At 40.5% G+C, this 11,629-nt stretch overlaps 6 protein-coding genes across 6 annotated transcripts; all 6 read left to right on the plus strand.

Annotated features, from left to right (window-relative positions):
* Positions 1 to 641: 641 nt before the first annotated feature.
* On the plus strand, positions 642 to 3,671 carry TM35_000062350 (endo-beta-N-acetylglucosaminidase; the record flags this gene model as incomplete). Its single annotated transcript, XM_029023272.1, has 1 exon — positions 642 to 3,671. The coding sequence occupies one exon, from the start codon at positions 642 to 644 to the stop codon at positions 3,669 to 3,671; it is 3,030 nt and encodes a 1,009-aa protein (XP_028885296.1).
* Positions 3,672 to 4,125: 454 nt separating this feature from the next.
* On the plus strand, positions 4,126 to 4,533 carry TM35_000062360 (uncharacterized protein; the record flags this gene model as incomplete). Its single annotated transcript, XM_029023273.1, has 1 exon — positions 4,126 to 4,533. The coding sequence occupies one exon, from the start codon at positions 4,126 to 4,128 to the stop codon at positions 4,531 to 4,533; it is 408 nt and encodes a 135-aa protein (XP_028885297.1).
* A 667-nt stretch (positions 4,534 to 5,200) lies between these two features.
* TM35_000062370 (35 kDa cyclophilin) lies at positions 5,201 to 6,364 on the plus strand (the record flags this gene model as incomplete). Its single annotated transcript, XM_029023274.1, has 1 exon — positions 5,201 to 6,364. One exon carries the CDS (start codon positions 5,201 to 5,203, stop codon positions 6,362 to 6,364), a length of 1,164 nt encoding a protein of 387 aa, XP_028885298.1.
* A 398-nt stretch (positions 6,365 to 6,762) lies between these two features.
* Positions 6,763 to 9,204, plus strand: TM35_000062380 (uncharacterized protein; the record flags this gene model as incomplete). Its single annotated transcript, XM_029023275.1, has 1 exon — positions 6,763 to 9,204. The coding sequence occupies one exon, from the start codon at positions 6,763 to 6,765 to the stop codon at positions 9,202 to 9,204; it is 2,442 nt and encodes an 813-aa protein (XP_028885299.1).
* Positions 9,205 to 9,419: 215 nt separating this feature from the next.
* On the plus strand, positions 9,420 to 10,424 carry TM35_000062390 (uncharacterized protein; the record flags this gene model as incomplete). The annotated part of the gene is made up of 1 exon (XM_029023276.1): positions 9,420 to 10,424. One exon carries the CDS (start codon positions 9,420 to 9,422, stop codon positions 10,422 to 10,424), a length of 1,005 nt encoding a protein of 334 aa, XP_028885300.1.
* Positions 10,425 to 10,775: 351 nt separating this feature from the next.
* On the plus strand, positions 10,776 to 11,324 carry TM35_000062400 (uncharacterized protein; the record flags this gene model as incomplete). The annotated part of the gene is made up of 1 exon (XM_029023277.1): positions 10,776 to 11,324. One exon carries the CDS (start codon positions 10,776 to 10,778, stop codon positions 11,322 to 11,324), a length of 549 nt encoding a protein of 182 aa, XP_028885301.1.
* Positions 11,325 to 11,629: the final 305 nt, after the last annotated feature.

An 11,629-nucleotide genomic window follows, 5' to 3' on the forward strand; every position in this document is an offset into this window, starting at 1 on the left:
ATAATTGCTGCAGATGTTGTTAGTTAACATCATTGATTTTTTTTCCATGAGAAGAAGAAAAAGAAAAAGAAAAAGAGACCCCCCCCCCCAAAAAAAAAAAAAAAAAAAAAAAAAAAAAAACTCCTGGAAACATGTTTTTTTTTTTTTTCACAGAGTATAATTCTTATTATTTTTGTGTGTAAACTCAATACCCTTGTACCGTATTCTGCCCTAGAAAGTCTTAAATTCAACCTGTTTTTGTATTTTTGTTTTTGTTAAAAAGAAAATAGATTTACTTCACCTCCTTAGATACACTTGTATCACGTATTATTTTCCTCAGAGGCTTTGGGAAAGAGATTGTTTCCCCCCTTATTCATTGCAGATTCTCTATGTGGTCAAACACATACAGACATCATCTATCTATGTATCTATATATTTATTTATTTCTCTTTCCTTCTTTTTTTTTATTATTATTTCCCAAATAGAAGAACAAAGAAGCAAGTTGTACCTGTGACATTTTGTTTTCTATTATTTATTATTATTATTATTATTATTATTATTATTATTATTATTATTATTATTATTATTATTTAGTATTGCTCTTATTTTGTGGTTTACTTCCCACTAATATAAACTACTATCCCTCTATTATCTCTTCAACGATGAGCGCATCGTTGGTTCAGCTGTACTGTTATGATATCAGCGGTGGAATGGCGGCTAGTATGAGTCTCATGCTAGTTGGTCGCCATATTGACAGTATTTGGCATACCGCTATTGTTGTGTATGGAAAGGAATTCTACTTTGATGGTGGTACGGGTATTGTGTATGAGTCACCAGGGCGAACTCGCTTTGGAACCCCAAAACGTGTGGAGTCTTTAGGCACAACAAACAAAACAGAGTCGGAGTTTCTTGCATGGACGCAGCAACAGCGGCGACAAGGAGGATTCGGTCCAAATGATTACAGTTTACTTAATCGCAACTGCAATCACTTTACACAAGTGGCAGCCCAATTTCTAGTGGGACGTGATATCCCGGATGATATTCGTAATATGATTCCCACGCTGCTGAGCACACCGCTGGGCAATATGCTGCGGCCCATACTCGAGCGAATCACAACAGCACCAGCAGGAGGAACTTCGACACCAGCAACGCAGCCAACACGTGAGTTGCCCTCAACGAGTCAAACGAATTGTAATGGACTGTTGTCTAGGAAAAATCAGTTTACACCAGATGAAGAAGATGATTTAATGCTGGCTTGTACAATGCTGCAAAGTAATGAATGGCTATCTGCAGGAACAGAAGAAGGACTTGATATGACGTTGGGTGCGGTAACACAATTGAGAAGTGTGATGACAAATATTCTACAAAATCCCACAGAGTCTAAATATCGTGGTCTTTCAACAAGTAGTAAAAGTTATGCAGAACATCTATTACCACTAGAAGAGTTTGGTCTCCTTGAAATATTGCGTTTGTGTGGATTTCGTCTTCGTCAACACCCTTCAGGAACTGGACAACAATGGTATTTGAGTGACGCGGATGGGAATGAAGATATTCTTACTATTGTAACCATTCGTTTAAATGAACTCATGGATGCGATAAAGGCAGATGCACCATCCTACGCAGCAAAAAAAGAAGTCCATACAAATAAGGAAACTTGTCCTCAAAGTATTGCTGGGAATACAACAACAGAAGATTCTATGATGGACATTATGTTGCATAATGCTGGTAAACCAATTTCTTCTCTTGCTGAATTATTGAAATGGTCTGCAGATAAACCGGCTCCTATTAGACCTGCTGTACCGTGTAGATCTCGTGTAAATAGTAATACCCGTGAAGATTATCCACGATTACTGGTCTGTCATGACATGTGTGGTGGATATCTTCCTGGTGATTATCCCCGTTTTGCACTATGCGATTCTACTTCAGTGACTCCTGTTGTAGATGTAAGCTACACAATAAATTATTGGCATCTTGTGGATTATTTTGTTTACTTTTCACACCATCGTGTTACTATTCCTCCAAAAGAATGGATTAACGCTGCACATCGTGAAGGTGTACCAGCACTTGGTACTTTTATAAGTGAAGGCGATGGATTGGATGTACGTATGTTGGTACATGATGCAAAGGAAATGAGTAAAGTGATTAGTAAACTTGTGGAACTTTGTAATGCGTACAACTTTGACGGTTATCTTATTAACATTGAAAGTGATATTGATCAAGTACTGGCAAGTCGTCTTGTTACCTTTACATCTATGCTTCGTCAGACACTTAACAAACGTCGCCCCGTCTCATCCTGTGAGCGGGTTGTGATATGGTATGATGCTGTTACTATAGAGGGTAAAGTGCATTATCAAAATAGCCTCTCTTTAAAGAATAAACCATTCTTTGAAGCTGCTAATGGTTTATTTACAAATTATGGATGGAACCCTTTACGTTTGGGTATGTCAGAGGCGTTAGCAGGAGGTCGTGCCCATGATGTTTATGCTGGAGTGGATGTGTTTGGTCGAAGTGGTATGTATGGTGGTGGGGGTTACAACTGCAATCTGGCTGTGGGATGTACGGCGGCAGCGAAACTCTCCGTGGCCCTCTTCGCACCGGGATGGACATTAGAAAATGAGGGGCATAAACAGCGAGAGACATTTTTACGTGCAAATGCCACCATGTGGTCTAAAATGCAGGATTTCTTTAATACGAAATGTCTTGTGTATGAGAGTTTACCTGTATGGACCTGTTTTCGTTCTGGAGTGGGGAAACAATTTTATGTGAATGGGGAATGTGTGGTGGGTGGAGGAGGAGTCTCTTCATCTGTGGAGTGGTGTCAACTTTCACAAACACAGTTGAATCCATCTTATCAATTTTCACATGGGAAGAATGCGAAAGATACGTGGTGTGTGCTTTCAATGGAGGGAGAAGGAGAAGGTTCAACTGTTACTAAGCCACACGGTGTGATTCCTCTGGAATGGAAAAGTGAAACTGCATGGATGGGTGATCGTAGTATGTGTTTTGATGTTCCTTCTCGCTCTGCGGTGATACTTGTACGATGGAAAGTAAATATAAGTGAATCCAACAGTAAAAGTGATGGAGGAAATAGAGCATTGGCATTTCTTGATATTGCATGGCATCGTAAATCTAACACCCATCATTCATGCAAAGTACGAGTTGAAGGTATTTGTGATGATTCCACTACACAAATTGTTTTTGGTAATAATGATTCTAGTAATGGTTTGGAAATGAAAACTCTCATAACTGTGGGTGAGTGGGAAATTGTACGCTACATCATTCCCTTACATACACGATGGACTCATTTAACTTCTGTGGCTGTATTAAATACATCTGCAGATACTCCAATCCAATGTACGGTGGGAGGCATTGCGATTACACAAGCCTCTGATAGTAATAATGATAGTATCTTGCTAGTGGGTGCCGCAAAACAACTATCCCCGGATATGTATCATGTTAAACACGTAAAGAAACACCCAACCATTAAACTGATTCAGATAAATATGCCAAAGGATATATTACAATGGGAGAATGTTTTATTATTTGCAAAGGTGAGCACTGGAGGTGAGAAGTCTATTTGTGTATACATGGGACAACATGTGGTGGAATCAGCAATGTGGGTTCAACTAAACGTACCAACGTCTGCGGTGGTGCAGGAGATAAGTGTCCGTCGTATCCCATCAATCCATTGAACTACACGGGGTCTAGAGGGAATAAAGAGAAAAGAAGAGAAGAAAAAGAAGAAAAATAATAAATGAGAAAGAAAATGGGGAGATTGGGGTGTAGGATGGGAGATAATTGTGTTTGCGTTACCACGACTTGCTTCCTTGCTTTCTTTCTAGATTTCCTGATGATCTATTTATATCTTCTGTTATTGAACGTATATTAAGAACTGGGGGTGTGTGGGTGGGGTTGAATCTGTGGATGTAATTACTCTGTGCGGCCAGCATTCCTCCTCTTGTTGTTGTTGTTCTCTTTTTTTCTTTTTTATGTTTTTTTTTTTTTTTTTCATTTCTCCTTTGTTTGATTTGTTTTCATTGTTTCTACTCCTCACTATTCTTTTTTTTTTTTTTTGCTCTACTGCTTGTAATGATATCTCTTATTATTATTATTTTTTTTTTTTTCTTAGAGTTCACAGTTGAAGAGATGTTTCCGTTTCGTCGCTCACTCTTTAGTCTCGCCGGTGGCTTTATGATCACCGATTTCTACGTGAACTGTGTGAACATTACGAATTTCCGCTTAGAGCCCCTCCCAACAATCTACGTGGAAGACAAGAAAGAAAGTACGTCGAACTCTAAAAGTTCCATTATTTATGGTATTGCCCGTCGTGTGGGAATGGCAGCCGACACGTACGATGAGATGCCAATAACTTCACTGCGTGATGACATTGAAATGTTTATGCAGAGGAATACTTTGGTTGGTGCAATGGTGGTGTGTACTCTAGTATCGTTTGGTGGTTTATGGTCATTGCTTGGTTCAGCCTCCGCTATAGCGTTTGACGGTGAGAGTGGGTCATATCGCTATGCAGCTGTAAAAGATTGGTTGAGTAGATGATTCTATATCCGAATCTATATTTGGATATAGAGAAAAATAGAGAGAGAGTTAGAGAGAGAAAGAGAGATATTCAGTCGGGCACATACTTCTGAATAAAAATGCGAGCGTATGTGCATATATTTATATATATTTATATATATATATATACTCCTATTCACGTATATGCACGTGATATTGTTCTTTAATATTCTATACTTTTTACCCTTTCTTCTACGTTTACTATCTTTTACTATGGTCTTCTGCACTTTATGCTATATTAACTGTCTCTTTTTTTTGTCGTGGTTGTTATTTACTGCTATACCGTTATCCCTTTTTTTTTATTTATTTTTGCAACTCCACGAATATTACTTTTTACTACTTCTCTTTTTTCTTTCTTTGTGCCTTACTTTCCTATATTACACATTCTTATATAATCAAGAAGAATAACTTCTCCGTAGGAGAGGAGAATAATAGCAACACAGAGACCTTCTCTCTTTCTCTCTTTCCGCGTGTCTCCTTCTTTCTTTCACTCTGTCTGTTTGTGTGCGTGTGTGTACTTGTGTGATAGGGAGATAGAGGTAACAAGAGAGAGAAAGTGACTACGTGTGTGTGTGTGTGTGTACTTTTCCTACTTTGAGTATCTGTGTGTATTTATTTATTTATTTTTATTTCTTCTTTAGTGTGCGGTATGTCATCTACGCGTAGTGAGTTTACCGTGTGTGGTCTTATTAACCACCCGGTATTCCAGCAGTGCACAGAGGCCGCGGCGTACCTGCAGAAGGAGTACAGTGATCTCTATCACGTGAATATCTATCACGAGGTCCCGCGGGACTTCTACAGCCGTCGGCAGAAGTTAATAGACGCTAAACAGATTGAAGATGATCATATGGATGTCATTGTCATTCAAACAGGCGTGCCACAGGCCATGTCTGGTGAGGCATTCCTGCAGCGTTTACAGCAGGAGACAAAATTTCGTGTTCTTAATATTCCAGTGGATCATGTGAATTCATATGTAAACATGGCAGTGGCATCCTGGAAGAAATTCCTGCGTCAACGTGGAAACAGTTATGCTTGGATGCTAGTCTCTATTGGAGATGTGATCTGTGGTCGCATTACGTTTGAGCTCTACTCGCAGGTGTTGCCACGCACATGCAATAATTTCTGGCATCTCTGCTGTGGAGATCTCGGCACAATTGTGCGGCCACGTGAACGGGGACAACAACAGGTGCCTATGCAGCACATCACACATATGAAGAAACAACAACAACAACAACAACAACAACAAAAAGAACAAGAAGAAGAACCTCATCTCAATGGTAATGGTACGCAAGGAGGGGAATCCCAACAACCAGAAGAAGCAACAGAAAGAGGAGAAGGTACACAACCCCAAATCAATGGAACAACAACAACAAAAGCAGAAAAAGAAAATAAAGAAGAAGAAGAAGAAAATGGAGGAGAAGAAGAGGTGCGACTATCATATAAGGGAACGACATTCTTCCGTACTCTTCACGGTGCGTGGGTGATGGCTGGTGATATCACCGGTGATCACGGCGGCAATGGGGGCCACTCCTGCTACGGCCGCCATTTCCCAGATGAGTCCTATGCCATTCCACACGATACCAGCGGTGTGATTGGAATGTGCAACGACGGCGGCGGCAACACAAATGCCTCTTCTTTTTATATTACAATGAAGCCAATGGCGTGGATGAATGGACGATACGTCGCCTTTGGAAGAGTGATGGATGGCATGCAGGTGGTGGAGGCCATACACAACGTGGATGTAAGACACAATCAGAGCCCGCGGGAGGTAATCACCATTGTTGATTGTGGGGTGATTGATCTCACAGAGTAATGATGAGGAGGATGATGATGGTGGGGTGGCTGGAAGAAAGGGCTCAAGAAGAAAAAGAAAAGAATATATGAAAAAGAAAAGAAATATAGAAGAAGAAGGGGAAAAAAAAAGAAAAGAATGAAGATGGAGTAGACAACGATGTTTCTCAATGTTATATATGTCAAGCGGAACTCTGTAGAGATTCCAAACTGTATTGCTACCACTGTTGAAGCGATACCAGCAAACAAACAAAAAAAAAAAAGAAAAAACCAAGAAAGATGAAATGTTTTAGCTATATCACTGCGGTGGTTTTTCCGCTATTTGAATAACTTTATATCATTTTTTTGTTGAACCTCGTATATTTCCCGCTTTCTTTCTTTCTTTCTTTCCTTTTTTTTAGATGGAGAGTGTATTGTGCCATGAAACGATATGAAAACGACGCGAAAAAATTGCAGTCGCTCGGTTTCAGCAAAACCAAGTCTTTACAAGCGCTAAAAGACACCGGTGGTAACTACAATCTTGCTCTCAAGACACTTAATCAACAATGTGAACAACGAGCTCCAGCTCCAGTTCCAGTAAAGACGGAGGTGCGGAAAAAAAACCCAGACCCAGAAACAACGGAGGTCATCACAAGTACCCCACCAAAACGTGAACGGAAACATCCCTGTATTGCTCAATTTAAGACATGCTATTTTGGAGATCGTTGTCTCTTGCGTGATTACCCTGCGAACACATGTATAAACTACTTTAATGGAAGCTGTTTATATGGTGAATTCTGTACTAAACTACACCATGTGGATGGTGTAGATATTCGTGCTGATCGAAGACCCCCAGTGCGTGGAAACACATTGAAACTTCCAACAGGTGTTATTGTGGATGTATCTGAATCCAGTGGTGGTCATGTGCTCATAGGAAGAGTGGTATCTAATCCTGCAGATACTGATAAAGATTTCGATAATAATGTAATAGAACCTCTTCCCCATCCAGGTCGTTTTAATCGCATTCAAGGTTCTGAACCAACATATACGGATCCCCATGCACCCAATTGGCAGACAGAACAAATACCGTCTGTAAATGCTCCAAAACCATTTTTAGAGGCTGTGAAAAAGAATTCATCTGGTCAACAAGAAGAATCATCACATCCACCAAGGATACTGCAAGTTGTAAAGAGTCAAAGTTCCCCTTCTTCTACTACTACTTCTCCTCCTCCTCAAGCTTCCTTAAGTAAACCCAGAGCTAAACATCCGTGTTTAGCACAATTTGGATCATGCAAGTATGGGAAGGAGTGTAATCATTCAGAAGTAGATGCGGATGTGTGTGTCTTTTTTCTAAACGGTCATTGTAATCGAGGCTCAACTTGTCTCTATCGGCATGAAATGGGCATAGATTGTCTTTTGCCTACAAGGCCAGTTCTACAAGAACAGTCTAATGAGAGTTTATCAAATAACCAGACTATGAAAAGGTTAGAGGGTCGACAAGAGAAGGATAAGATGGCGGTAGTGTTGAGGGAGGAAGAAAAAGAGGAGGAAGCAGTCTGGGAAAAGCAACCGACTGGGGTAATGTTGTCTGATTTTCTTTCCGATGTGGAAGTTAACGAAAGTGAGGCAATCTTTCAAGAGCAAAACTACTCACAAGAACAGTATTCATATCAACCAAGTGATGATAAAGAATTGGAAGCACTTATGGGTCTTTTGGAAGCATTTCCATCTGCTGAACCTTATTTACTATTACAAACCCTTCGATGTGCTAATGGGGATGTTAATTTTGTTGCAGATACTTTAAGTAAGTTAGATGGATTTGAAAGTGCTGAAGAAATTAATGCTATTCTCTGGGAAGAACGTGCAAAAGAGGATACATCTGTGCAAGAAGCTGGATTACAGTCAAATCATGAGTGTTTTCTCACCTTATGTACTCTATTCCCTGCAGTGGAAACATCCTCTATTGAAGCAGTTCTGAGTAGATGTAATGGAGACTATGCAGAAGCGTACGATACTCTTTTATGTTCTGTAGAGAACCTAACACGAAGAGATTACGGCAATCATTGGAATGGAAATATTAAACCAGCTGATGAATTGAGATTGCAAAAATTATATGCTATGTTTCCTTCTTTGCCAAAAGAAGTTATTCGTAGTACTTTTGGAGCCTCCGGTAGTGATGTTACCAAAACGAGTACCGCCCTTAATGAAATGATAGCAGAATTTTTAAAGTTTGAGAATGAGACGACTAAAACAACTACCAATAATAGTGTTTCTACAGTTCCTCGTGTATCGGATCGTTCTTACAAAACAACACAAGAGCCATTGCCATCCCATTTGCTGCAGCCGAGTGCTACACGAGAAGAAGTGCAAAAGTTCTGCGATGAAGTCGAACCAGAATTGCGTTCCATGGGAGACTGGCGACGTGTACGGGAGCGTGCGTACATTATTAATTCCTGTCGTTTGCGTGTAATGAGTCAAGCCTCTGCGGCGTATCTGCGTGGGGATGGAAAGACGGCGAAGGCCCTCAGTCGCCATGGGAAACAACTCGGATTGGAGTACAATCGACTCAATCGCATTGCGATGGTGGCGCTCGAACGGGAAAGACTCACGTCTAATCCCGCCTCAACGTTGGATTTGCATGGATTTCACCGGGATGAGGTGGTGGAGGTGCTGCGGCGGCGTGTGGAGTTGTGTGTGCGGAAGAAGATTCGTCGACTGACGATTGTTGTTGGTTGTGGACATCACAGTCGACGTGGGTACTCCACGATTTACCCCGCCGTTCTGCAACAACTACAGCAAGATCCACAATTGAAGGGAATTGTTGAAATTAAATCCATGAAACCAGCCTTCTTTGAGGTTCTGGTGACGTCAAGAAAAGAGTGAGGTGTTATCGCGCTCTCTCTCTCTTTCTTTCTTTCTTTCTCTCTCAACCACGTGCTATATGAAAGGAGTGGGGGGTTTAAGATATGGTTTGTAAAGGAATCTTCCGTATTCGTTAAAATATTATTGCTTTTACAAACTTTTATTATCTCTTTTTTTTTCTTGTTTTTTTTTTTTTTTTGTTATCCATATATTTATATATACATGTGTGTGTGTTTATGTATGTACTTGTGCGTTTGTTTTTTCTTAATACAATTGTTTCTGTTTGCTTGACTTTTGGTGGGGTGGATGGAGTGGTAGCGGCAGCAACAGAAGGTATGGCTAGTAGTAGTCGAGGTATTCTCATTGCCGGAGTTACAAACCGCGCGAGAACACAAATGGCAGAAGGTATTCTACGCCACTTAACAGGGAATGTTGTATTCATTAAGAGTGGAGGCCTCCATCATGAAGCAACAGTTCACCCCCTCGCTGTTAAGGTACTAAAAGATATTGGTATTGATATTAGTAGTCAATCGGTATCATCATTAGAAAGTGCAAGGAGACAACGAGACACGTATGATGTGTATATAAGCGTTGATACCAGCTACGAAAGGAGGACAACGGATAAAACGCAGCGACCCACTGGCATTATTAGAAAACATGATTCACATACCGAATCTAACGACGCTAAAAACATGATGTATGGTAGTGACCAAAAAGGCGATTTTAATAACAATAATTATTATAATACTAATAGTAATAGTAACGAATATTCTTCTGATGGTGAATGGAGAAAAGAGGAAGATGATACCGTTTACTATGATCCTTTACTTGTTCCAAGCACACCTTCTCATTGGCGAGTAGGAGCGGATGCAGCAGATGCACAACGTCAATGGCAAATATGGAGTCCACGTGATCCAAAGATTTTTCACGAAACTTCCACACGCAAATTTCAGGATCATCTTTATGAAGGAGAACCACTCTTTATGCGTCTTCATACTAATACCATGCGTACTCGAATGAAGATATCAGAGAGGTGGGAATTGGATGAAATTGCCACTCGTTATACTCTTGAGCGTCAGAGTGAACATGAAGCTCGTTTTGTGCAGGCTAGAGAGATCCTCTTACGGCGTTGTTTGGCGTTGCTCTCACGGTTGGAAGAGCACTACGGTGAACGATTGTTGTTGAATGATGAATTGTTAAAGGGAGAGAAGGGGAGAGATTTATCACAGCATACCCTGTAAACCGCATCTGTGGTGAAGCGTATAAATAAATAAGAAATACTGCTCTCCTTTTTTAGTTGTTTATTTTTTTCTTTTCCTCCTGGCGTCTTCATTGGACACCACTTTTTGAATGCAATTTTGATATATTCTTTGTTGTTGTTGTTGTTGTTTTTATTGTTGAAACTGTTTGCTGTTCCGTTGTTTCTTTTAACTTTTTTTCTCTATTGCTACTGGTCACCGACACCATTTTTTGGTTATTGAGGCTGTTGCTGAGCCAGTTTCGCATAGACACATCTACTCAACCTTTCTTCCTCCTATCTATCTATCTATTTATATATTTATCTATTGACTTTAGCTGTTCCTTAATATCCAATGTACAACGGCATTGGTTCAGTCAGCGTGAAAGGGACAGGTCTCAGCGGATATGTACAACGTAGTAAAGCGGCCATCTCGCAGCTTTCCAAATTCACACCGGTGGAGTATATAGATGATGTCCCACCGCCATCTGTAAATCCACTAGAGGCTCTTCGCCCTGCAAAGGAGAATAAAGAACTAGCCGCACGACTAGAGCAACATCAGTTGTTGCGATCCATAAAATTAAAAGTCCTGCTTTACCGCGAGGAGCGTATGGCGAGTGGAGTGCCAGATGATGTAATCAATCGCGAGTGTGAGACTTTACATGAGTCGCTGTTGCGTAATTACGCGGATGAGTTAAATGAAATGCGGCGGGCGGAGGCAAAGGAAACGGCGCAAAAGACCGCTGAACGCTTTGCGGCCGCATTTAACGTCAAACAGGGCACATTGGGTGATGCCTTTGATCGTGCCCAGCGGGAAGCGGAGCGGCAGGCAACAGAGGCAGAGCGTAGAAGAGCAATGGAACAGAAGATTGCAGAGAAGGTGAAGCGTGTAAGGGGAGAGTGAGAGTAAAGAAGAGAAAACAACAACAACAGAAGAAGATAAAGTGAGGGAGGGAGATGTATACGACGCTGTGAAACTGCATCTATCACTTATTTCCCAATCTCACTTTGTTTCTTCTTTATTCCCTTTCTTTCAATTACTTATTAACGCATACGCTTAGTTACAGATACACAAGACTCTGTCTCTATCTATCTATTTGTGTCTTCCTCTCTCTTTCTATATATCTGTATATACATATTTATATATTTGCGTCTTTTTGAAACTCTTCTTTGTTGTTTTTCTTTTTTTTTTTCTTTTTTTTCCCCCAC

This window comes from Trypanosoma theileri (assembly GCF_002087225.1).
Source record: "Trypanosoma theileri isolate Edinburgh chromosome Unknown TM35_Tth_6_V1, whole genome shotgun sequence".
In the NCBI taxonomy this organism is placed as follows: Eukaryota; Euglenozoa; class Kinetoplastea; order Trypanosomatida; family Trypanosomatidae; genus Trypanosoma; species Trypanosoma theileri.